The following is a 27,361-nucleotide window of genomic DNA, read 5'->3' as shown; positions in this document are numbered from 1 at the left end:
AAGATGGGAATAGGTACATTTCAAAGATATAAATCGTTTGAAATGCAAGTTATGCTCCGTGAAAAATGTTTAATACATGGATGTATGGGTACGATGCGGATGCTATTAGATTGGTTGATTTTAATAAATGAGTGCACCTTTCCTATTAAATCTGAGAATTGTTTGACGGTAAAAAGTGTCTGGAGGTCCTGTTGACATCTCCATATTTGAATTGAATGCCCCAAACTGATAACCACCATCTACTTTTTAAAAATCCTCATGATGGCATCACATGCAAGCACTAGAATCTGTAAAAGGGACCGAGCCGGGGACACGGAGAACCGATAATGGAGGGTATGTGCTTGGCAGTGCCGTCCGTTCAGGAAAATGCTGAAGGGGCTTTGGTTTTAATTCCAATACTCTGCACACTCCAATGCTGCTAACAAAAGCAAGCGCCTGCGGAAATATCCCCAATGCATGCCATTTAAGCAGTCCTCGATCGCTTCGCAGACAAGATAGCTCAGCGAGCCGATAAATGGGGTAGCCTGGGATAACAACCATCTGTTATTCACAGCGCTGCAGGAATTACCCAAGTATAAAAGGTTCTAGTTCCATAGAGAGGTTGAACTGATGGGCCCAGGGTACTACTGTAGTGTATTCTGTCCTGCACTGGATGCTGAACATTGTGTACTGGTTTCCCAAGTCTATAAAATGGAACCGGTCATCAGCCCATCCTAGTGAGAGGCGGGATCTGTACGTGCTGGTTTTTGCATCATCGACTTCGCTATTAAGATGCTACAGCTAGCTCGGGGGTGGCTCCTGTGACATTGCCCACTCTTGAGCTCTCCGAATTGCCAGGGTTCCCTGGATTTGAGCTGTCCACATATGTAACTGTGAAGCGCATTTTTCTATGTAGCTTTATTGGTTCAAACGTCTGTGTTATTACCGGAGCATGTATATCTTAGTTCAAACCTTTCATACATTCATTTTCATTAGACTATTAGTACAGAAGAGTTAAAACACCAATTATTAATACACATTCCATACTTACGTATTTATTCATAGTCCGTCCCAACAAGCCTGTTCCTGTTTCTTTTGGATGTAAAACCAGAACTTCAGTTCGGCTAGTATGAGGTATGGTCTCCACCTCTAGTTGACCCATTCCAGAGACTTTCGGAATCCATGCGATCAGCAAGATTCAGAAGTCTTGCAAGATCTGGGCCTTTTCTTTAGTCGCTGCCTCTCATCCAAATACGAGGTGACATTGTTTCGATCTCTCCGGTGCACAGTCCGCATGCACATTTAAGGGTTGGACTATTTGTCCATACACCAACAACTTCGTTGGTGTCCAACAGCTTGAGATGGACATTCATTTTTTGATGCAAAAAGCTCCAGATACAAGGCCAATTTGTGTTAAAAAGAAACAGACATTCAGTTGGCCATGTTTCTTTTGAAGCTGTTCAAAGTTAGTTGTTAATGCTATTCTTGACCAATTGCTTCTCTACTTTCCTTGTACTTGTTAGGACGTATTCACCCACACTAAGGCCACCTATTTCAGGGGAAAACATTGTTACTATCTGTGATTCAGATTGTGCACTCCCAACCGCCTAAAGACTTAGACAAACTATCTTGAGTGGCAAGTTGGATTTTAGAGTGAAACAGGAAATCACTGTTTCTGGTACGTTATCATTGACGTGAGACCCTGTTCTGACCAACTGCTATTGCACCGGGGTTCCTTTTGAGCAGGACTAAAGCTCAACTCATCTGTTCATCAAGACTCTCTGGGCCTCTTGCATTGCTTGTGGCCCATACTTCTGTCCTTCGAAGGTTTCCTTTGTTTGATAAGCCGTTCAGCCCTGCTACTCTTAAGTATTTGTTTGCCCAAGATATAAACAGATGTCCAATATAAAGAGTTTTTCTTTTGTGTTAAAGCTGATTTGGCCGCCCTAAAAAATAGCTTGCATCTAGGATAACGGAATGTTCAATGAGTCAGGTTGATATTTCTTCTCGAAAGAAATATGAAAATGTTGGGTGTCGATAGATTGTACAGGATGACTTACTTGCGTTGAAAAGGCAAGTGACTGGTGTTGTCTGTTCAGCTGTATATCTAAAAATGTGACTTGGTTTGGGTTCTTTGTATTGGAATTTTCTCTTTTTGGAAGGTGTTTTATCTTGTATAATTTCTTTGTCTCCACTTTTAGCCTCAAGCCATTTACTGTAAAGACGTCCTGGACATTGAGCAGTTCTCTACAGTGAAGGGTGTGGAACTAGAGGCAACGGACAATGACTTTTACAGCAAGATTGCCACAGGGTGTGTCTCTATCCCATGGCAGGACGAGGTATGATTCGCTGGCTTGTTTGTGCCTTGTCATAGCTCAGTTCCAACGGTGGAGTGGAAGGGTGGTTATTTGCAGATTGGCTGGGTCAAGCCAGGGCGCAGCAAGGATGTTTGATTTTGGCCAGCCCGTGTAAGATCAACAACTCTTCTTGCAATGGTTGGTACAGCACAATTGCTGATTAAGCTCTCTGTGGGTAGGGCCTTGTCAGAACAGGCATCCCCAATAGTGCAGGAAATAAGACCACTCTAATTGTAGATAAAAATAAAACCATTTTGCTCCAGAAGTGCGACATTGGGTATCTGAGGTTACAAAAACGGCTAATGAGATGAGGCCAGGCAGTCGCATTAACTTTCCTGAGTAGGTGTGGGATACACTGAAGTCCGCCATCTGTTCGCACTGATGGGACCCATCAGCAAAGACATGTAGAAAGACCTCGCCCCACCTAGAGGTGCGGGCTGTGTGCAGAGGCATTTTCAAATGTGTAAATCTCTACAAGTGGGCATTAGCAGCTCAGTTCTTCAGGTACTATGAGACAGAAAAGTGTGTATACCGGAAACCTAAACATTGCCTTTTCATCTGAGCATAGTACCAAAGGTGATTTAGTGTGGACTAGTGGTGTGGGGTCATGGTTAAGATGTTGGTGACACTAGTTTAGGCCAGTCCGAAGATCCTGTATGCCCTGCTAGCTTAACCAGTTTTTTTTTATTCATATCATTGTCAGATGATTGAGACTGAATGTTTCAAGGAACTGAATGTTCTTGCACAAGACGGCATTGTTCCTCCAGACCTGGATTGGAGGGGACAGCCATCCCCACAGCCAAAGAAAGGCCTCCTGCAGCGGCTCTTCAGCAGACAGGTACTTGTTGGCCAGATTCTAGGTCTGTGCTGTCACCCATCTCCTCTTCCATCTTTTCTCTTCTCCTGAATCTCCTGTAGACCACCTCTGTCTTGTACAGCTGAACTTAACTTCTGCTCTAGGAGACTGTCATTCCTGCAGTGCATGGCTCACTTTAATGTCTTCCCCTCTGCTTTTTGCCACCAGTCGTGTCTTGAATGTACTACCGCTTTTCTTTTTGCCGATGTCCTTATTGCCATTCTCGCCGTGCAATTAGTGATCAGGTCTAGATTTGCGGCATAGAGTAGTCTGTAGACTTTTTCGCCGCAAAGATTTGTTATTACCTTGATATCTTGTTTAGGACTAGCACTTCACACATTAAGGAGCATGCCCAATGGGGTGGGTGTTTGGGATCTGCTTCACATGCCCTTTGAGTTGACTGAAGGGCCATGAATGCACAGTTTGGCTCTCTTCAAGGCCTTCAGCCCCCTCAAATCAAGTGTGCGCTTAGCGTAGAGTTCTAGATTGCTCACCATTTTCCCTACAGCATTTAAGTTTTCCCTTTCTAAACTTGTCTGCTTTTAAAGTCTCTGGAACCTATGACACTTAGTTCCCTGTTTCTGACCCTCAGAGATGCGCTCCTTTTGAGCCTTGGTCACAGCTATCCCATGATTATTGGCAATAAGGGATACTCTTCACACTGTTGTCCAGAGAAAAGTGTTGGACTCCAAGAGCTTTACAAAGTTTCTTTATGGCTTCAACACCAAGGGGCTTAGAGGTGCCTACATGGCCTGCTTCTTCCCAGAAGTACCTAGAGGTGCATTGGCTTAAAGCTACTTTATTCTTCTTAGCTGTACCAATGTTTAAGCACACATGGCAGTGCTGCACCACATGTTAAACCCTAGCAGGTCCCAGCAGAGGTAGTGAAAAGTATGGACGGGCCACAGTGTTAAGGTGTATTGCTAGCCATTAAACCTCTGGTACCACATTTCTGGGCAGAGTGCATTGCTGTTTGCCAGTTGGTGTTCAGTCTAGTTGCAAGGCTTTCTGGTGTAGCCTCAAGCATTCCTCTCCACCCCCCAGGCCCCTGTCTCGGGATATCTGTGGAGGCCATTTTGTTTATAGCACAATTGTTGGAGGAGCTGTCCTCCACGGTTCCAGTGAAGGTTTCCTTTCAGGGCCAGCCTGTTAGCTTACTGTGTTTAGCTTCACAGTCGTAACATTTCCATGCACTTCAAGTATTCTTTCTTTTGTGCCCTTGGTTCAAAGCATGTGACAGCTTTTTCCTGGGTGTGACAGATCTGATCATAAGATCCCTGAAATTATCCTATGAAATCCATGGGAGGACAAAGATAGAGCCTATGTCACCCCCTAATCACATTCTTCATGCTCACCAACTGTCTGAGAGCCTGCTCCAGTTGCAACCACATGTTGGGTTCCCCACCAGATGTCTAGCTTTTTAGAAAAATGTTTGCTTTGTGGGGGTCACCTGTGATGGACAGGTATTCCACTGCAGAGGATCAAGCTCGTTAACACTCAGTGATGTGGGTTAGTGATCTGAAACATTAGAAAACACTAGGGTTTCACCCGCATTAGGTCCGTGCCTACAATGCCATCTGCTCTTTGTGTCACCCCCGCCCCCATACATAGCCGACACCTGTGCTCACAGGGGCCCTTTGCCTCTTTAGCACAGCAATGCCCACAATTTGAAGCACAGCACTGAGTGTTTGTGGACTGGAAAGGCATGCCTCCATGCCACGTCCTCAACTGCTCAGCATTCCTTTGCTACACACACAGCAGAACCAAACCATTCTAGCATTGATGTTGTAGATGCCACTTCAGCTCTTCGACTTCCTGAAGAAAAAGTAGCGTCCGGTAGGTCCAGATTTGTGTTTTCAAAAAATAAAAGTTTAAAATAAATGTTGGGCACCACGCTGCCTTGTGCCACAAGCGCTTAAAGGGACCCTACCAGTTCCTGTATGCTTGACCTTGTGCCTCCTGGTTTGGGTCTGAGCTTCCCTGTCCTGGGGGTAAAACCAGCCACAGCGGTTAATTTGGGCAGTCATAGGTTTCCACGCCTGCAGTTGCCTCTTCTATAAGCATTAAAACAGAGAAGGTCACTGATCTTGCTACTGTTTTGGGCTCATGGTTTCCCTTGCTTGTTCGAGGTCCTTGGAGTGTTTAGATGTGAATCCTAAGGAGACCTCCCATTTCTTATTTTCCATGCAGCCCATGCACATTAAGATCTTGTGTACAATAGATCACATGGCCCAGCTGGCTGCTGATGATCCTGGACTGCCTCAATTGTCAAAGTGGTGTTGCAGCAGGCTTCTTTTAACCTGTATCAGCGGCAGTTCAATGTATTTTGGCAACACACGCCAGTGTATCGCAGACTGAAACCTTCAGTCTATTGTGAGTTTCAGATGTCCTACCACAACACATGAGGCTTCCAGGGCCTAATTTGTACATGGGACAATCAGAGTGGACACCCTTTGGTGCTTGGAGCTCCTTCAGAATATCTGGAGCTCTTCTCACCGATGACAGTGCCTTGGCCGGTTCCTTAAATGGCTCATTCATCATCATGTCTTCACCTCCTATGAAATTCTATTTTACAAACATCCTCTGGCAGGGTAATTGGGCTAGCAGGGAGCCTTCTGCTCCTTCGCCTCCACTGTGTTCCCTCTTGCTCCAGTAACCATGGAGGTCCCTCAGGCAACATCTAATCAGTATTTGGCACTGAACTCCACCCATGCTCCTCATCTGGCTGCCCCTGCTGTCCTTCCAGCACCGGCACAGCTGTCTGGGTCTGCTTCACATCCAGCACTTTCAGAATAGACCAGGTTTTCCCCCTTCTTCAGGGTCCATAGATGTAAGAAACCCTTAAGGGGGAGATCCCTTCAGTGCAGTTCTTCCATGAGAGCAGAGGAGACACCGTAGAGGCTTTCATTTGAAGAAGGACTTCCTCGAGGAGCCAAAGAGCATTTGGGAAATCCCATATTCTAATTAGTCGGCCAGTTAGAAGACTGATCTATCGGTCCATTGCAGAGTGAAAAGACCAGTTGGACCAAGGATGCTCCATCCATCCTCCAAGGTGGGTGTTGCCATGCTTTGGGGCAAGCAGCCCTGTACATCTTCTGCCTCCACCTCCTCTGCAGCATATCCCCTGGGAAAGCTGATGAAGCCTCTGTCTTCATTCAGCCCCAAGATCTACCAGGCCGTGGCTCTTATGCAGGTGATACTTATTCACTTGCAACTGTTTGAAGCTTTGCTTCTTGTTGACTAAGGTTTTCTGCTTAAATCGTGCCTGTAAGAAGCTAAGCAGGTTGCCTTGATGACGGTATCCCTGCACCACATTGATGCTGCAGCAAGAGAATGAACATATGCTTGGATGAGTGGAAAAGCAAAATTCATCCAGAATGTCCAGGAAAGGTCCCCTTTAACTGGGTGGACCTAATGCACCCTTCCACTGCTTAGAATCTTACTTGAGAAAAACCTATACTCTCTTAGCAAAGTCCCTGGACTGACAAAGCCGTTCTATAAGCCCTTTCAGGCTCCAGCACGGTCAAGACAGGACAGAGGTCAAATTTGGCTTGGATTTTGTGCCTTCCAGGACTGGAAGCACCGAGAACCAGATTACACCCTTCTGTTTAAAAAAAGAAACCAACAGTGACTTTTTTGATTCCATTCCATCCTACTCCTGTGCAGGCCCGTGTAACACAGTATGTTTGGCGCGTGGTCTCAAAGGAATTGTGGTTTGTCAGTGAGCAGATGCTGTTCCACAAAAAATACCAGTTCATCTAAGTGTCCCTAAGGACTGTCTGGCTGAACAGATTATCTGTCCTGTAGCCCAAACGTGTAAGGGGCAAAAAAAGGCCTACTTGAAAATATGCATCAAACGCAATAGAATCTGCAATTGCTCCAGGCGGACATCTTTTTCAGACTCATATTTTAGGTATCTGGGAGTACTGGATATAGCCTATCGTTTGCTTTCAATAAATTAAACCACCCTAAATAAAAAAATAAAAAATGGTTTAGGGAAACTTGACTAGTTTTGTGAAGTTCAGACAGAATTTGATTGCCCTGCCTATGGACCTCATTACAAGTTTGGTATCTCAGTGGTAAGTCCACTGATATATCACCAAACAGAATTACTGTTAGTCACTTGGTCTGGCGGTATTACGGCTGGATTACAATTGGTTGTGGTGGTGTTGGTCCCCATTTAATTGGGGTCTATAGGACCCCATGGTGGGTTTTGGCAAAATTGCAGCAATAATTCTGCCGAAATGTGGCGGATTTACCTCCAGCTCATAGCTGTAGGTGAATCCTCCACTTTTTGCCAAACTCATACTTGGGCAGTGTGGTAATGCGGCGGTAACTGTATTGCTGTTGCATTTTTACTGCACCGCCCAACTCATAATGAGGCTGCATGTCCTGGTTCAGAGGAATCTGCTCCCCTTTAGAGGATGTATTAAGAACAAATGTAGTTAGAGAAACATCCTGGTTTTATGTGCAAGTCTATCAAAAGCTTAGGTTAAAAGGAAGGGCAAGTATGGAATACTGCCATGTCCTTGTGCAACCCTTAATCAACAAGGTTTACAGTTCTGGTCATAGAAGAAGAAAAGGGTAGAATAGTGAAGCCAAGACATGTTTGCTTGGGACTTGGCACAGTGTCCGCACATACAAATTGCCTCAATTTCAGCATAGGCTATTCCATACGACTGGAAAAAAGTTAATGGTGGTCCTGGGCGTATTCATATCAGCAATTCGGGGCCAGGGTACTAACCATAGAGACATTGCTACTGTCTTAATATGTTTTGTGGCCTGATCCCAGTCCTATCTTGTTGTCTTGCACGCTGCTTGCTCACCCACATTTACTTGTTTTTTTGGGGGGTTTTGCATACTTATTTCTGCTTGTAAATCCCTGGGTACTGTTGCTCACTCCCATCTCACTCTCTGGGTAATGTTGCACACTCTTTGCTGGCATCTAGTTTCCTGCATTTTCTTAGCTGTTCTGCACATGTCCTAGTGGTGGTATATACTTCCTGTGCATGTCTCATGCCCCTCCCCTCTGGGGTGGTTTTCTTTCTCCAGAAGTTGTGATGGCTGCTGAGACTGATGCCTAGTTAAGAGCATGGTGCTGTTAAGTCAGAGAGATGTGGGAGGAGGATCACGAGACCCTCCTGCACTTCTTGCTTCAGTGCATTCTCATCTGAGATCAAGCTTACTAACGGCATTGCTCGTTCACCCACTAGCTCTACCTGCTCGCCTGCTTTAGCTTTTACAGTGTACTGTCCATTGGCGTTACCTTCTTGCCTCATACCCCTTATTGCTTTGCAGCTATTGCTATAGATATGCCTGGCGTCTAAGGAAGGGAGACCAACTTTGGATAGCTGAGCAGGGATGATGTATGTGGGCTGTGGCATGTCCAGTAATATGCAAGATCTGATTTACCGGTGGATGGGACTAGGTCTATGTAGCATTTCTGGCCTGCTTGAAGGAAGAATTTCCCTAGAATTTCAACTTGGAGAAGAATGTGTTTTTGGCTGTGTGGGGAAAGTGTTTGGGCTGGCGCAGGAACAGTCAGAATTGTATAGGCCAGTGTGGACTAAGACCGTGTTTATACCATGATGGAGCGTGAGACAGATGGTTTTGTCTGGGAAGGATGCTTTGGTGGCAGGATTCGAGCCATGTTTTTCTCCTGGGTGGTTTGAGACATTGGATGTCTACGTATGAAGAATTAGCAATGAAGTCCTCAAATCATTTAATTTAGCAGTGTCCTCCCCACTTTCCACAGCAAACGAATCCCAACAAGCCGCACATTTATTTTGTCAGCACTAGCATCTGCTCAGACAAAGCTTTGTTTCAGAATAAATGCGCTTTAAGAGTTAATTGGCAGGCAGCATCTTGACACTTTGGCAAGCTGGTTACAAAGTGAAAAAGGAGTAGAAGCGCCTTCTTTGCAGAACCAGAGTGCTCACGTGGCAGTAGAAATGCCCTTTTTTTTTTAATGAACGATTCATTTCTGTCTTTATTAAAGAAGCATTGCATGCAAACATTGGCTCCTGCTACTGGTTCACTGACTTCTAGTTTTACTATGTCAAACTTCAGATATAATATCACTCCTATCCCTTTCCACTGATGTCAAATAGACATTTTCTCTACCTGGTGGGGAATACAGAAATTGCTTTTCTGGGTACTGGTCATTTTAAAAATAAGGCAGGCCTGTATCCATACTGAACTCCTTCGGCTGTTGTCTAGGCCTTCTTGATTAATCCTGATAAATGTTTGGCTGACCGATGAAGTCCTTTCCCTACAGTCTTCACTGCAAAGCTTTTTTTTCTACAGCTCTGCATCTGCCGACAGCTTGAAGAGACTCCTGTCGCTGCATGCAATTTTCAAATTAATCAACATTGGTCATAAATGTTATTAGATGGCCCATGCAGGACCTGTGCCACCTGCCATGTAAATAGATTGCAATCTCTGGTTTTGTTATGCTTGACACTGTCTAGCAGCTGTGTGGGAAAGAATCGGGGATCATTTAGTGAAAGTGATTGTCACAAGCGCCGAAGGAGGCACTGGGATGTGGGGTTCTAAGCGTGCTGGTACCACTGGCACAACCATTTGGTAACAGTTTAACTTCTCGCATTTAATCCCACACCCACCAGTGCAGTGGCACTTTAGTCTTTGGTGGGGAACTGACAGAGATCAGAGCTTAGGAGGGGGTGGGGCATATACTGGGCTTACAGTAATAAGTTCCTGCTCTGAAATCCTGAAGGACTAGATTCATACTTGGAGAACATTACAACGGCCCGCCATTGAGGGATTTACAACCTTCTATCCTAAGAGTACACAGGGTTCCAACCAAAAGGTGGACGAAACTCTTTAATAGCAATGGTCGAGAAGTCTGCTTTCACTTGGGAGAGGAAGGAAGGCTGGTGGCTAAGTACATTTCGTTCCAAATAAGTAGCCCAAAAGAATACACTACAGGTATACAAACAAATATGCACTGTATTATAAAATTGCACATCTCGTAACTTCAAATAAGTACTTTGGGTTAGACAGAACACCTGAGTAAGTCCGTATATTTATAAAAACAGAAAAGGGCAATAGGCAAACCCTTCACTCTTTACCTAAAGGATGAATATTAGCCAGTGGTAAACTTGGTACCTATAACTATAAGGGAGGGAGATAAAGGGAACCCCAGACGACAGTCAAAATGAATTTGTATAGTTCTAATGAGAAACCAAAATAGCAAAACATGGGTAGTCACTGTAATCCCCAACCTCTAAGCCATAGTAAACAGTATTACAATGCTTGTAGACTACCTATTTCATGTAGCTCCTAGACGGAGTAAAGGGACTTGATACTTCTCCAACAATGTCCAGAGAGCTACCAGACAGTAAGAATAGGCCTTCACTTACAGTACCAGCCATGTATAATCTCATTACACCGCTAGAAAAGGATTCATTCAATGTAACCTATAGCTAGACATGTTAAATACAAATCCTTGGTACATGCAAACAGTGTAGCCTTTTGTATAAACCTAAGAGGGATGCAGGAAAATGTCATTGTCTGGGAAAGTACCCTCCAAATTCACTTTAGTGAACTTTACAAGTTGTTGAAAAGTTCCCCATAACAGTAGCCGGACCAAACCAATATGCAGAGCTGTGGTTCTGGGGAAAAGGTAGATAGGTTTCTGTTTTACTGCATGTGCAGAAAAAGAAACCACCAATCCCAGAGAATGCCAAAGGTTGAGCACCTTCAAGAGGTCCAGATCCAGGCTCAAGGCCCAGCCAGTGAGAAATTGAAGGAATTGGAGCAGGATTTGTTCCACTGGTGAGCCATGGCGGAGAGGGTCTGCAACACATGTCCCAAGGGACTCTGATCGGAAATCTGACTAATGACCCAGGATCCAGGCACAAGTACAAAAGGCACCACATTCAGAGGACTTTGCTTAAAAGTTGAAACCAACCAAAGGGCACAATGCCTCTTATATGGTGTGAGAATCAAGATCCCGTACCTAGGGATTGGCACTACAGATCAGCAGCGACCCACCAGAATAATAAGCCTGCCCATAATGACAACAACCAGCCAGGAGTTGAAACAAGGGGGGAGGTGTCTGAAAGACTGAGGAACCCGACATAGCAAATCCTGCCAACTCTGACAAGCAGCCGGCAGACGACTGCCTCACCACAGTGGCAACAATGGTGATCCAAGACGGCCCACAACGGAGAAAATGCATAGTATTTGTAACACCAAACACTTAGGTCAACCCACACTGTTTGTGTATTGGGGCTCTGAGGCAAGGCACCCGACTAAAGCAGTCCCAACAACTATAGAGGGTACAGGTATGGGCCCTGAATGAGCCCTTGTATGCTCAATGGCAATTTTAGGCTGCCTTCTGGTTCACAAAAACAAAGGGTCAGCCCAAAAACAAAATGGCAGGGAGTAGGACTTGGCTATTGGGGTACGTGTGCATTGTTTATCATACTGAAACATTGTGCTAGTAGTGTGGTAAAACTTGCTGCACACCTGGTGAAGCTAAAACAAAGTTACATCTGTCACCATCCCTTGGCACAAAACAAGTGTAGAAGCACCCCTGTCCTAGGAGCCATATATGCTGCTATTGGGCAATCATCAAAATGGGTTGTGCTGGTAAGGGGGCTTCGATAAAAAAAAAACAGGGGGAGAGGAGGAAGCAAAAGATTAGGGATGCCATTAAATGGGACCAAAGAACCACCAAAATGAAATTTTGACCTAACACTTGTTTGTCTGATGTGCTCATCTGTGTCTGGAAAAACCACTGCATGGGGAATCATAGGCCCCTGAAACAGTAAAGAAGCAAAGAGCTAACAAATTCTACCAGAGCTTATCAATGCCTCCGTAAATTGCATTTGTCCCAGAACAAGGCAAACGGGACAGCTGCCTGAGGCTAGTTTCAGCCTTGTGCTTTAGTTTTGAACACCCAAATGAGCAAGCCTTTCACATAACAGAAACAGAGTTAAACTTAGACTCCGGTTCAAGGAAACGATACCGACGCAGGGAACTCATCCTCTCTTCAATGGACCGCGCTTTAGCTGAGTCGCTTGTTCCGCACATGATGCCTGGAATTAGGTCTGATAGCCAGATACCCTCTCGCTTCTCCAATTCCCAGATGAGGGGACCAGGGTAACTTTAGCATCTTCTCTGATTCAGCTTTGGAGCTAGACTCTCACTTTGGCCTAATTCTTTTTCACACATGTTCTTCTCTTCTCACTAGAGAGGTAATCGTAATCCCCTTTACCAAGCCAGGTATGCAAATTACTAATGTCCCATTGATCTCAATCCTGTCTTTGCTTCGGAGCCTATAGAGATGGTTCACTTCTACGATAGACCACTATTTGTATCTGACAAGTTCTCAGTTTGGTACACACTTGGTGCTACTTTTGATTAGGTGTGTTTAGAGCTTGTCAAGAGTGAGGAAGGAGGCGGGTGTTGTGTGTTTTTCAGAAACAGCAGCGGTTCTACCAGCTCTATAAATGCCCAGTGTAATAAATAGATGGACTCATCACGGTTTCCCTGGCCTCCTCCCATGTGGCAAGGGGATTGCATCCTCTACCTGATCCTGGCCCTGGGGGTGGCTGTATGAGGGAGGGTCACATGGGGGGGGTTGTGGTTTGGGGGCAGGTGAGGCAACCTCCAGGGAGAAATCCGGGACTCCATCGGATAAGAGACGGTATCCCCTATTTTCCCATGAGGAAGACTCCCTGTTACCCATACCCTAATCGCCTATTGCCATGCATCTGTCCTTCCCCTAATAGTCAAAGTAAAGAAACCTTTCCCCAACACCCTTTCAGCCAAACTCCCATCCATAGCCTGAAGAGTGAAGGCTCCAAAAAAAAACTTCATGTCTAGTTTTCTTTCATGTAGAACTGATCTTCCATGCGGAATCATTGAGAAAAAACCTCCAAGAATTATGCATCGGGAACCATCAATGGAATTTAATTTCCACAACCACTTAATCCTCATTTAATATCCATCTACTAGTTAATATCGGTGGACTTCAATCCCCCTCAATCACCCAAGTACTGAGACGGGGATTATGAATTAATTGATACAGAGCTGCAAGCGTGTCAACCATGCATGTTGTTGGATGAAAGCACCTGTTTGCTGGACCTTTAAAAAAATGTGAATCAAATGATAAAAGGGAGCTCAGGAGAAGACGTGACATCACCAATGAAGGTGAACGAAGGCTGGAGGCACCAGTCGGTGCGCGGAAGCTGGAGGCACGAGCTGGCGTGGCAGTGCAAAGGCGCTTGCCAGGAGAAAAGGAAAACTGTGGTGCGAGCAAGGCCTGCCGTGGAAATGTCAGGAACCACGTGAGGGACTCTGGGTGTCCTGCTGCCAGGAGAAGCAGCGTTGTCCTTAACGGGTGCTGAGAAGCCGGTGTACAGGAACCGAGCCGTGAGAGAAGCTGGGGAGATGTCAGGCACCCAGAGTGGAAAGCGAGCAGCGAAGGTATGCCACGTAAGCGCAAGGCAGCCCAAAAACGCTACAGAGAGCCGGTGAGTCTGCCAGAGCAGTGTGGAGACCCCTGGTCATTTCGGCGACCACGCCAAAGAGACTTTGAACATTGTAAAATAACGGAAAGTGCAATAATATGATTGTTTTGAAAGGGCAGAGTGCCAACGTGAGCCCCATTAAGGAATGAATGCAAATGTGGGGGAAGCTTAAAAGAGCAGTGTAACAAGTAGATATACCAAGCCAAGGCTGGAGAGTACTCCAGGAAGTTGGAAGTGCATAAAGAGTCCTGGCAGGGGGAGGTATACCAGGCAAAATGGAACTTTAGTTACCTTGGAGCTATTCTATTTCCCTTGTGACTTGATTATTTTTTTTGTAGTGTGAGGGTCAGGACAGAACATTTGAACTAAAGGACGGCTTTTGATTTATGCCATCCTGGCAAAGACTGATCCCTAGTTTTTGGTGTTTGGTAGGGAAACTCCTCTTCGAGAAAGGTCAGGGAGCCATTTTTCTAACCCGTTTAAGTTAATAAGTGTTTAATCTAAAACATGACAACTGTGTCCTGCTTTCATTTCTGACTCCTCACACCAGACTATCTTATCCGGGAGTCAAGGGTGCCAGTGGAGCTGCGCTGCTTAGGTAATGTCTATTGCAAAGGTTGACTTTGGCACTTCTAAGAGGTTGGGTTAGGGATTTAATTAAACAGGTTTACCCTCATCTGCCAGTTCTTTCCACAGCTGTTCCGGTCTCGAGTTTGACAGGCAAACCCCTGCAATCTTTAGCTTGAGCCGCCTACATTGCTCAGACCAGTTCTGCATCTTTCCAACTCCAGGTTAGCCATCACATTGAGTGATGTTAGAAGTGAAGGAAACAAAATGGGGCAGACGATAAAGCAGAACAAAGGGATTTCTCCTTTGCCAAATGCCTCCAAGAAGACGGTCTGCTCTTCCCTGTTTGAGAGGACGAATTGAAAAGAGAGGAGGGGACGATCGAACTAGTCAGTCCACCCCGGTGTCCAAAAATGGGTCATGGTCAAGAAGGCTAGTGAGGCCTAGCCTGAACTGGGGGAATTCGGCCACCCTGACTTACGTTGTGTTAAAGATGGTTTTCTATTTTGATTAATTTGGCCTATACTTGTGCATTAACCATAATAAACCAATTGAAACTGAAAGCTTTGGTCTTGGCAACCTTCTTTATCCCATTCACTTTGTGAAAGTGCACATCATTTTGTCACGTATAAAGCCATGGATCTGAACGTGTGCTGGAAAATGTTTGGCCAACCAGTCTGGAAAATAACTGTTCAGGGTCTCTTTCCAGAGGTACAGTTTGGGTCTTGCCATCACAGTACAATTGCTCTCTAGGGTAGGCACTAATCACTTTCCCCCACCCCCGATGCCCCCACCCTCTCCCGCCCTCGTCAGAGAACTGTAAAATGTTTCTTGAGGTTGCTCAGAGGTAGAGGGGCTTTCTAAGGAGCAGCCTTTTGCATTTGATCTAAATTTGCTCAATGGTGATTTGATGGGAGTATGGCCTTAATAGATGCAGCCACTGGGTGGCAAGGGAATTGTATCTATATGTAACTGAAGGACAACTGGTTTTTGAGATTATGCTTTAACTTGGATTTGAATCTAGTCCAGTTGGTCAACACATCAGTGCTTCCTCATCCCATCTCAGTGCCACTTCTTCATTGAGGCAATTCTGGACACAAAGCTGTGACAGACTTTCTAATGGATTCCTTCTACAATCTCATTGAATTTAACAGTCTGGTTCTGACTGACTTGGCTTCTCATTTGTGTGATACCAGTGCCTGTGCTCTGTGGTGCCCACAAATGAACTTTGCATTCATCAGGATGTTTAAGACACTGATGTCAATCACCTGTTGGAGCTGTTCCTATGACTCTGCATACACTTCGTCCCATTTGTGGATTCCTGATCCCCCAAACCTGGGCCATTCTAACATTAGCTCCCCTCTTTTCTACGTATTTCTATTGTCCTCACCACAAAATGTGTGGGCTGCCACTGTGGGCGAACAGAGGCCCTGCATCCACTTCTGTGCACAAGCTCTGATGCAGGATGTTACTTTCCATAGAGTAAAAACAATTTTCTTCTCTGGTGCGAGTCCCCTTCCAGTCTGAAAAGACAGATGAAGTGTTTTACTTAAACGAGCAAGGGTGCATGGATCACTTTGTGTTTGGCTGTGAAGTAATGATCAAGGGCTTCCTTCCTTTTGGTATGCACTGGGAACTCAAAGGCCCATACTTGACAGGAGAGGATGTTAACTTAATCTCCTCCGGTTTTTCGACTGTCCCATTAGGAGTTAGTTTTAAGTTAGGACTTTGACCCTGTGTTAATGCACTGTATAAAGATTGTGTAGATCGTTCTACGTATATTAAACTTTAAAACAACGTTAGGACTTCACTGCTTGGTTTGTGTCTTGACGAGCAGTTCTCTTCTCTCCGTAGGAGATGCTGTTCTAGCCTCTTGGGTGCATCTCGCAGACTTATTTTTCATGGATTCACATCGTGTGAATAATTATGTTGGCCTACTTGGAATCCTCATTATGTGCCATAATAGTATTAGGGCTTTAATGTACGGCCTGCCACCCTATTTCTGATAATTCCATTGTGACCAGCAACGAGGAAGAGGCTTGTGCTACATCCCAGTGATTCTTTACAGCACATTGTGTGCATGGGCAGCACCGTCTAACTCTGATATCTGCTTTCTTGAGTCATTCGGCTCTAGAAGATGGCTGCTGTGTTGCTGAACCAGTCTGCTGAGTTTATCTTCTCAGTCTACGTGAAGAATGGTTTTTCATGCTAGAAATACACACAGGCTTCAAAACTGCTCGCCAGGTCTGGTTCTGACTGTATGCTACAAGGGGATCTTGCCATGGTGACTTTGGGGAGTGTAGATTGAAGGATTTTCCTGCGACCTCCCTGCACACTCCACAACTGCATGGTCTTGCTTTCACAAGCCTGAAGACTGAAACATAAGATAGTCACCAATATCTTCAGACAACTCCTTGTGTCTTCATGCAGTGTTACTCTTGTCTAGGGAGCAAAGAATTTACTAGAATAGCACTTGGATCCCTGTCAAAGGGCCGACAAAAATAAAAACTCCATAATAAAAGAGCAGGATGTGAGGGGTTGGCAGGTTTGGACTAGACCAGTGGCAGCTAAATCTGGAAATCTATTCCTACATATACCTATACCCACCTGGACTTTTCTGACTTGTGCTTTCAAGAGCAAAGGGGGCATGCAAAAGAACGGAAAATACCTACGACTTCCCGTCTGCCACATCAAGAGAAAGTAGTAAATGCTATGGTGTGGAATCCTCTTGAAAGTCAGTTGATCATCCCCCCTCTCTCAATGGGCTCTGGCGCAAAGGGCCCTTCCACAAACGGGCTCGTCAATGGAAATTGAGGCTGCGGCAGACCCGTCAATGTCAAAGAAACTCAACAACTGTTAACGGAGACCCTGTAGTTTAAATGCAATTTCACCTACCGTTCAATTGTCATTATTAGTTCCTCTTTCACCCATCGGTTTCCAATTGCACATGAGATTTTTTTGAAGAATATTACAACATGACGTTATCCAGGAGATGCTTCATGTAGCGGCGACTCCTTTTAAAAACAGGTTATTTTGAACTGAAAGCACGCTGGAAGCACGCTGGAACTAAAACGACAACATGGCTCTTCTTTGTGATCCACCCAGAATGTAATCTCCGTAAAGGATAGTCTGCATACTAGAGGTGAAATCAAAAAGAAGCCAATACGCGTGTGTGGCTTTCCAAACTCTATTTCGCTTCGTCCCCTGACAGCAGTCCAAAACTTGAGATGAAGGACTACCAGTACCCTACCAAATGCCTAAATGCCAGTTAATCTGCTGAACACTGGAGGACTTGGGAGTGGAAGAAAAGGCTACCAGCACCTCTTGTTGGAGATCCTGCAGATCAGACCCATGTAGCTTCCAACGGTATCCCTGCACAAGTTATTTAGCAGACTGGTAGATTCCAAGGGCCTCCTAGCCCTCTCCCACCAGCTTCTGGAGCAAATGGCTTCTACTAACAAGCGTTCAAAAGCTATAGCAACTGGTATCTTTGTGTGGTGACGATTAAGGAGAGGAGTTAATCTTCCCCACTCATCCTATTTGGGGGAAGAAGAACCAGCGAAGCTGCCTAAGAAAAGGAGATCAGGCAAGTGATGAATGCAAACACTATGCAATTCCCGAGGAAGGGTGGTTGTGGATTTACTCTTTCCTTGTAAGAAAAGTCAGTGAGTGGCAACTGATTCTGAGCCTCTCGTGCCTGAAGTACATTAAACAGTCTCTTTGGATTTGAAAAGGCTATACACATGGCCACTGCTGAATTCAGAAATACCGATTTACTCTTGGCACATCAATCTTGACAGCAGTTTGACATTTGTTGTAAATGAGGGTTGCTACCATTTCAAGTTACTCCTGTTCACCTTTTATTCACCAGTTGGCTATCCCCCTTTTGCAGCCCATCTATGGAGCCACATATATCCTGTCTGGTCTGTATTTCCAATGGCTATTTGTAGGTTATTTTAACTAATTTTACATTTTCCTGCCAGTATTTCCCTTATGTAGATGGTTGGCTCGTTACAGAGCCTGCCAATTAACTCAAGAACGTCAAAGCCACCATTGTCAATTTACAAGCCCTAGAATTTTCAATAATTCCATGCAAGTCATTCGTTTAAACCTCTCAGCAAGCCCTCTTGGAAACTGCATTTGACACAAACTGTTCTAATGCATCATTCAAAAGACTGGTTCAACAGTCTAAATGGTCAAGACCTGCACAACTTTATCCACAAGCACGGCAAGGATCAGGCGACTTCTAGCAGTGAGTTGTTCCTGTGGCTGCTTTGCTCCCAATTTGCATCTATGAATTAGACGGACTCAAGAGGAAGTAGGCAAGCAGGGAGCATGGGCACTGACAGGATCTCGCAAGGCTCATAATGCAGGTGTACCCTCAACAGGTGGGTCAAGCCAGCAAGCTCCTCAAAGAAAATCTGTATTCATGTAAGGGTGTGGGGGCTTGTCTGGCATACTCCTAACTTGTACCTCTAGCATGAGGCCCGTATTCTTTCACCACTTTCCTTCCTGCCCCCCACACCTCTGATTTGCTGTCTGCCTCCTTGGCCCTGAGGAATGCTCCTCATGGATGCAAATACTGAATGTGCGTCTGCAGACCCCAATTCTCTCCAGGTTCTGGTATCTCAAAAGAACCCTTTGCAGGTTTCCTTGCGCAGCTGATTTTGTGAGCTCAAAGAATTGGTAGCTCTTTAGAATTTAGAATAGTCGGAAACCGCCTATTGTACCTTGGGGTATGTTTGCAGGCGGCACCCCTCTGTAAATAAAGTACAGAGTCCAAAAGCTTGACAATTGCGTGCTAGGAGGGCAGAAGTGCAAGTGCGTAATGAATGTTGCTATAAATGGTCAGAAACTGCCTGCTTTGGAGAATGATTGCTGCCATTGCCAGAACCAAATCAGACTGGTTTCCTAAATGGTGTTTTAGTTTAGACTTTAATACAAATCTAGAAAGAGATGTGATAAAAGCCTGTGATTGTATGTTGCAGCCCCCGAGTGATGGGTTTGCTGCCACAAGTTTGAATAGTTGTAACCAGGTTTCAACATAGCTAGCACCTACGTAAACTGCAATTATTTCTTGTTAAACCTGGTCACAATACCCGGAACACTGAGAAAGATGCCAATCCAAAGAGGAATCGTGGGGAGGGTCTGCTGGTCCCTATACTCTTCCAAGGATCTACCTGACTGTGAAGCTCTGCTCGGTCTAAGGACACTGGATGTGAACTGGCAACCACTATCGCCACCCTCCACGGACCTTGCAGACACGGTTGGATTGAAGGGTTAAAGGATCTCATGCTCAAAAGTGGGTTTTGCTGCTCAGCGTCTGCCTGAACTCAATACAAAGTTGGAATGTAGCTACAACCTAAAGGTCTCTGCACATCAACTGAAAGCTAAAGGTGTAGGTGGGACTCTGAGGAGTCAACCTCTTACTTGAGCTTTCTCTGCTGGACAATGCCTCTGCCTTCAATACAAGACTGTAGTGAAATGGACAGCTCCGAACCCCGACCCAACAGTTCTCTTCTCTCACTGAACCACCACCAGTGGTCTCCCAGTTGTCCAACTTGTTTGAAGTTACTCCTTGCCGGGTCCATTGCTGCCCCACTGGAATAGCCACTCGTCATCACAATGTTGAAGGTGAATAGAAGCGCTGACGCCCAGTGGCAGGAAAATGAAATGATCTCAGATTGCAAGAGTCACTGGACTCGAATGGTCTACCAGCAGGTTAAGTCTTGTCCTATTTCTATTTTGGAGTCCTTTTCTTAGCAGTGGGTGAGATGCTGCAGTCCTTCAATCGCCTGCTCAGTCAGAAGGCAGACTGCCAAATGTTAGCCTCTCAAATGACTTAATGGGAGAGGCAGAGTGTCGATACATTTTACCATTGCCACAAAGGTTTAGGAAAGAATACTTCATCTTTTGTAATTCGTAATACCAGTTTCTAATGGGTTCTTTCCTCAGATGGGTCCCTCATCTATGGTATTTTATCTCCAGTGCAGCGGTCTTCAGAAATATTTTCGCCATCTGTGAATGCAGTGTTTCTCTGCTTAGCTCAGCACCACTATGTGCCCCACACCGGGCGTTGTGTTGAGACCAGTAAAAGGCGTCGCTGCACTCCATGAACTTACTATAGCCAATGATTGAGCCATGAAGGTTTGTGACAAAGGGTTGGCTCCCTTTTGTTCAATGGCCTCTGTACCATCCTCCAACTAGATCTTCTTTGCCTCTGGGCCCTCTTCTGTTGGGGGAGGCCTGGCAGCTTCTGACGAAGAGTGCCATAGATTTGGTGCTCCATTCAGAACGAGGCTGGGGCTGGTATTCCCTTTTACCTACTGGCTCTCAAGGAGGACTGGGGCTAGCGTCACATTCTGCATCTGTGGCTCATGACCTTGTACTTAAGCAAGGACAAATAAAAATGGTCTCTTTGATCCACCTCCTCCAAACCGTTGATCCGCAGGACTGGTTTGGTATGTCTATACTCCGAGAACACCTACTTCCTTTTGTCGATCCATCCCAATCATAGGAAGTATCTGGGGTTTGTGGTGGAGTCTGTCATTATCCATTCAAAGTTGTGGCGTTCAGCCTTTCTTTGGCACCCAGGGTCTTTTCAAAACTGGCAGTGGTTGAAGCTCACCTCAGGAGGGAAAGCCAATCAGTCTTCCCTTACCTGTATCACTGGCTTATCTGAGCTAGCGCCCTATACCAGGTGTCTGCAGATCTGTAGAGCATGTTGCACAGTTTGAGCTTACTTCCTGAACTCCCATGCGTTGCTGCCTCAGTCCCTCTTGTTTCATCAGTGCAGTCCTGGACACTCCCCTTGACAGGGCTTTCCCTCCTGAGGACTAAGTGTCAAACATCTTCCAGAGGGTCCATGTCTTCACGTTCCAGAAGGTAGTTCTGGTCTTAGACTTTATACGCTGCTTGTGTCTCAGGGTTTCCTGCATTCTGATGGTGCCAGATGCTTCAGTGGCTATTGTTGTCCGTGGTCTCAGTCACAGGGCAACATGTCAGACCTTTTACGAGTCAGGGACTGCCTTTTGCGGGATCTGCTCCAACAATCTTGGACACAACTGACAGTGGTCACGGATGTATCCTAGAAGTGTTGGGCCACTCACTTTTGTATTTCATTGCATTGAGCGGATGGTGGGCCCTCATTAGGAACACATCAATTTGCTGGAGTCACGGCTGATCAGGCTGGCTGTTGTTGCTGGTCTCCCCACTGTGAAAGGCAATTGCATGCTTGTCCTCACGGACAACACAGTAGCCATGCATAACTGAACTAATGAGGTGGTGTAGTGTCCTTGCCTATGCATGCAGAGAAGCAATGTGACTGTGGTTCTGGGCTCCGGAGAAAGGGGAGTCTGACAGCAGCCCATCTAGCTTAGACAGAGAATGTTTAGCAGCTCCCTTGAACATCCAGAATTTGGCCTCCCATGAGTGGGAGCTCTGCCAGTAAGTCATGGAGATCTTCTCCTTGTTGTGGATGACTCGGGTGGAACTCTTTGCCTCCAGTGCCAGCAGGAAGTGTGAGTTGCTCTGCTCCAGAAAATGTCTTAGTTGGGGAGCTCTGGGTGACGCACTGACTGTCGAGTAGGACTTTGATTTCTTCTTTGTGGTCCCACCTATCCCTGTCGTACCGCTAGTTCTCAGGAGGCTGTGCGTGTTCGGGTATATGTTGATTTTGATTGTTCCAGAATGAGCCCTGTTACCTCCTGTCAAGACTGAACCTACTCTTTCGGATGGGCAGGTCCTCCACCTGGCACTCAGCAGCTTGAACCATCATGCTAGGCTGCTGAGATAATAGAGGGATTTGTCAGGCGACATCCTGGATGGACTACTTTCTGCTCTGAGGCAAGCCACCAAGTTCACTTATGCCTGCAGGTGTAGAAGGATCTGGACCCTTTCACCTGTCTGTTTAGATTTTTCATATTTTGTTGTCCCGGATGGGCCTCCAAGTTGGCACTGTGAAGGAGTTTCTGGCCGCTGTATCAGTCTTTAAAAGAACCCCTTGAGCAAGGTTCTTTCCGCTTGATCTTTGCTTTAATGCAATTTTTGCAGGGGTTGTGCAACCAGTTCCCCCAAACCAGTTGGTTGTTCCTTCATGCCATTTGTATGGGTGTTGGCTTTCTTGATGGGTGCTCCATTTGAGCCCCTGCTTTCATATAATTAATCTTAGTCACCCTTAAGAGTTTCTTGATTGCCATGACTTCTGCAAGAATGGTGAGTGACCTCCAGCCGTTAGTTGTTAAATCTCCCTATCGCCCCAACCCCCAAGGACCAGGTGACGTGAGCGAGGGTGTCCCTCCTAAGGTGGTCTCAGATTTCCATCTCTGTCAAAAGATCCATATTCCTTTATTTATTCCTCCACCTCATTCATCCAAGGCTGAGGAGCAATTCCATCGGCTGGACCCGATGCTACTAAGTTTCTCAGACGAGGGACGTTGGGGAGTTTACCTGCTTTTTATTAGTTATGCCGGCACCAGTGCTGGCAGAGCTGTAACTAAACGGATCCTGTTAAGGTGGATCATCCTTTGCATCTCAGAATGCTACGATCTGGGATGTCCCTGAATGTCTCCGGCTCATTCACCCTGAGGCCTGGCTGCCACCTCTGTCCTGCAAACGGTGGGATCCCTGTTTTGGACATCTGTCAAGCAGCTAAATGGGCCACGCTGCACACGTTTGCCAAACATTACTGCTTGGATTCCTTTTCAGAGAAGGACCTCCCACTGGTAGAGCATTGCAATAGAGTGTTCTGGTGTAGGTGGTATCCTCTCGCTCTGCTCCATGTCTATGTACTTCTATGCACGTCGATTGGATCATTAGACAAACCAATTACTTGCCTCAGTGATCTTTCTGATGTATGCTCCTCCAGCCTGCCTCTTGTGGTGGATTGCTTTTACACTTCACTTGTTCTGCTCTCCACAGCAGCAGTATGCTTGGAATAAGGGCTGAATTGAGGTCATGAGGGCGCGGCAACTCTACCTTTACTGACCCTGATGTATTTTCCAGCGTGGGGTACTTGGTTACCCCGATGCAGAACCACGTGGCGCCTGATAATGAAAGTTTCCACTGGAGATAGAATATCATAGATGGGGGTCCTGTGCGAGGAACCTCCTCTGAGAGCTACGATAAATTAATGACTTACCTATCTGTTCCCCTTAGAAGAGTTGACTTTGACGGCTACACTGCTGCTAATGGTAGCTGATGCCAGAGAAAGCGTAAATGAATTTGTTTTCCTTCGATTATGGGGTACACTCCTAGCCTGAACACTGGTTGAAAGGATCTTCCTTTAGCGGGCGGGGGTTACCTTTGGACCGATCACTCACCGCAGGAAGAAAGACTGCTAAAGTTGTTCGAGCTCAAACCCTTCATGTTGGTTCTCTCATCCTTTGTGTTGTCAAAAAAAGCCATGGTCAGTCCAAAGGCAAATTACGGCCTCTGCACTAAATCACCAAAGAAGTCTTGGCAAGATGAGCAATCTTGTCCTAAAGAAGCTTCTGTGGATGCGGGCCATAAGGCAAAATAATTGGAATAAAAGTGGAACTCCTAAGAGGAGTGTCCAAATTCATAGCGTGCAAAATTAGCAGACTGCCATATCGATCTGGAGTGGTAAGAAATCCACCGCTAGTTGCGTACAGTTCCCTGCTAGTGGAAAACACCAGAAATCAGCCTATTCACTACTAAAGACTGACTTTTTAATCCTACAGTTGATGACGTTTTTTTTTTTTTTGTGCGTCTCTGCAGTGAAAATACCAGAGAAAATTGAAAAGTTTATGCCTCTCTGGTTGGCCAGTAACAACGGCTTACATCCCTGTTATAAAGCACAAGAGAACATTATCTGCTGCACCTGATTTAAGTCAATCGCAAAGCTTTGTTAAAGTGTGTCTCAGAAATAACCTACAACATGGTGGGTGTCTAAATTCCTTCAAATTCTATTGCCCACCAGCTGTCAAGCATGCGGCAGACTGGGGTACTTGGCACCTTCTTGGGAGGGCTAATTAAATATCCCATCCAACTGATATGATCTGTGGGACAGGCAGTACTTGGCTGACGTGCAAGTGCATTGTAAACAAAGGGCCCACCCTTCTAGGTTTAAGGCATCTTCAGTGCCTTTCTATGGAGGTATCTTGGTGCAGGTCCTGTATGGAGTCACAGATTGCAGCTCCATGCAATTTCTTCTTATTGCATTGATTCAGATACATGTTAGAATTGTGGGTTAGGCTCTGCTTTGCGCAAACTTATCACTCGACTATTGAACCCTCCTCTGATGTAGAGGCAGTTAGTAGGGCTTAATAATAGATGCTTGTAATAAATCTAATATTCCCTATTCAGGTGAAATGCATTCATTGCTGTTAACAGCTCTGTTTGTATCTTGACATCTGTTATATATGTGTATGCAATGCATGCTACCCTCTCATAAAGTTAAAGGCAGGAATAAATGGAACTTTGAAAATGATCATTAAGAGTCGGTGTGAAAGCATGGTGCCCAGGCATGTGGCATCGAGGGGTTCCAATCATTTTAGTGGCATGCCAATTATTTATCATTGCAATTTTTAATTTTTGCAAGCACTACTTACAATTTCAGAGACAGCCACTATTTGGCGGGATAAACCAGCATTTAAATATTTAACTGTAAACTCCAAAGCTATTTAAGCAGGTAAGACGTGCTTCTTAAACTCATTTCGAGTTTAAGAAGGTGCCTCTCCTTCCCACGTATGTGCATGGCAAGTGTCTTTCGTGCTTGGAGAAGACAAGTAATAGTTAAAAATCCCTTCTAATAACCAAATAACTCGCACAGAAGCCAGGTCCACAGCTACCAGTGCGTCCATGCAAAGTCGTGCTTGCCTGCTTCGATGCACAGGACAAAGTCCATTGACCTTATACGGGATGGAAATCATTTTCCCATTGCGATCCTGATGAGTATCTATCGCTGCGCGACTAGATGTCGGACGGAAGTCATTGCCCAATTTTGCCTCCTCCTTCACGCTCTTGTGGTTTTCAATCAGGCCAAGCATTCAAGCTTTACAAAGGAAGACCATCGACGAGATGAAATCCTTTTGTCTTTAAACACATATTTTACAACGTAGCAAAGTGAGTCCTGAACCAAAATCCCATGAAGGCAGTTGACTAAACTTGGCAGAACCACCCCATGTGTAACATTTTTTCAAGCCATCATTGAGATTGTCCTTGCTGTGCTAGCGAGTGTTTGCCAGCAGAGACTGTATGCTTTAAATGCCACGGTGCCCCTATCCTTCACCACCTGGAACCTCAGAAGTTCTCCCCAAAACCAATGTTTAGCGGTGCAATTGTTTGTTTTATGTTCTGTCGAATTGCTCCTGGAGGTAACTCTAAGAACAATTTATTTTTAGCAATACTACTGGCTTTCTTTTACTTATTTGCCACAACATTCCACAATTACTAAGATTTTTACACTGTGTTTTTGTGATCTTGCTCACTGGCAAATTTTTGTTTCTTCACTACTTTCCCTTCGTCACATAATGGTTGTTCATTCCAGAACAACTATTCAACTGTAGAAATAACTAATTCTAGAGCTCATTCAAGCACTTTTTGCTCTTGAATGGTTCTAAATGATGAGCTTGCTCAAATACCTTTTGAGGTTTCTCCGATACAATTTGTGAGGATACAGGGAAGAATGGCAGGGAGAGGATAGTCGTTGCTCAATGTTGGCAGTAAGCAACCCTGCGCTTCAGTCAAAATGAAGTGCAGAAACATCTAAGATAGCCTTCCTTCCCTCACCAGTGCATTCATCTGCACCTCCATCCTGATTATTGGCCGCCTCAAGTCTGTGACCCGCTCTAAGGCTAGCATTAATCTACACTATGCCACATTGGGCAAAGCTTTCCTCTTGCAAAGAAAAGCTTGACCATCAAATCCAAATCTGTTCACTCAGTGGGACTCATGTGGTCCTTGAAGCCAGGAAGGGGCCGTGAACATTCACACTGCCAACCCTTTCCCAGTGAAATCAATCCATGCAGCCGCAGGAGAATGAGCCATTCAAGCGGTCTGAAGTGCCTGAAGCTTAAGATCTCGAGGGTCCTTTGGCCCCAGACTTCCGTTGGCACTTTGATGGCAGTGCTAATCCTGCATTTATTTTCATAAATCATTCTTAAGCAACTTCTGGTTTAATCCCCGATATGGTACAGTTCGCCAATAATGGCCATGGGAGAGATCCTAGGGTGACGAGAGCAAGAACTGATATGAGAGCAACACTTCTTTATTGAAAGACCCTTCGCCGCAATGTAATTCTGGCGCTTTTACCTTTTTGTTCCTCAGACTAGATGTCAGTCGGTACATGTACAGAGTTGTGCACAAACTCCATGGTGTCTTGGAGACGGTTCTGCTCAGCAACCTGGATTGATAGATTAGCGTCTTGCTAGACTCTTCTGCAGGGCTAGTTAGTTACACAAAGATGTCTGCCTTACTGTTCTCTCCCACTCGGCCAGATTTTTCTCATACATCCTTCACGCTTGGTCTCCCACCTCCTATGTCTAGAGGAGCAGTCCTTGCTCCTGATAGCCAAAGTTTGACCCAGCAGTTCGTTTGGTGTTTTTATTGTGGATGTTCCAGATTACACTTGTGAAAGTTGTCTTTAAGATTGCTTCAACATCACTCCAGTATGGGCTCTTGGAACCCCCTCTCTCCAAAGCCCACCCCAAGGGGATGCAACATCTGTGGCACATTCCGGACACTGCCAATCTTACATCTAAAAGGCGGACAGGCTGGCTTCCTACCATGCTGAATTGAGCGCCCACTGGAATCAGTTTATGAATCATTACTTGTTTTTCAGGCGACTCCTTCTCAGTGTTTGTTTTGTATTCTCTGCCCCTTGGATTCTGTTGAGCGGTTGGTGCTGGTAATGATTCACATGTGACAGAACCCTGTTGCTTTACCCTTATGACAGATTAGCACACTCCCACAGGGCAGAGGAGGGGGACATAGAGGGCAGTCTCTGCCAGTACAAGGAGTCCACAGCTTTGCGCAAACACGAATCGTATCCTTTTCTTGGCACTGCTGTCAGTGGTTGGGTATCGAGGTTTACACACATATTGAGATCTGTAGATATTCGATCCTGTTGGGCCACAAGC

The 27,361-nt window shown here is 45.5% G+C and overlaps 1 protein-coding gene across 2 annotated transcripts in view; it reads left to right on the top strand.

The window, feature by feature from the left end:
- Nucleotides 1-27,361, top strand: part of GRK6 (G protein-coupled receptor kinase 6) — a 729,447-nt gene that overhangs the window by 665,431 nt on the left and 36,655 nt on the right. For both annotated transcript variants that reach the window (XM_069651525.1, XM_069651526.1), the window contains exons 14-15: nt 2,181-2,318; nt 3,040-3,174. In XM_069651525.1, coding sequence (XP_069507626.1) covers nt 2,181-2,318; nt 3,040-3,174 — 273 coding nt within the window. The remainder of the gene's footprint in view (nt 1-2,180; nt 2,319-3,039; nt 3,175-27,361) is intronic.

The sequence above is a fragment of the Ambystoma mexicanum genome, chromosome 3p (genome assembly GCF_040938575.1).
Source record: "Ambystoma mexicanum isolate Mex_15411 chromosome 3p, UKY_AmexF1_1, whole genome shotgun sequence".
Taxonomy (NCBI): domain Eukaryota; kingdom Metazoa; phylum Chordata; class Amphibia; order Caudata; family Ambystomatidae; genus Ambystoma; species Ambystoma mexicanum.
Note: the sequence above shows the minus strand (reverse complement) of the source record. Positions and strands in the feature narration are given on the sequence as shown.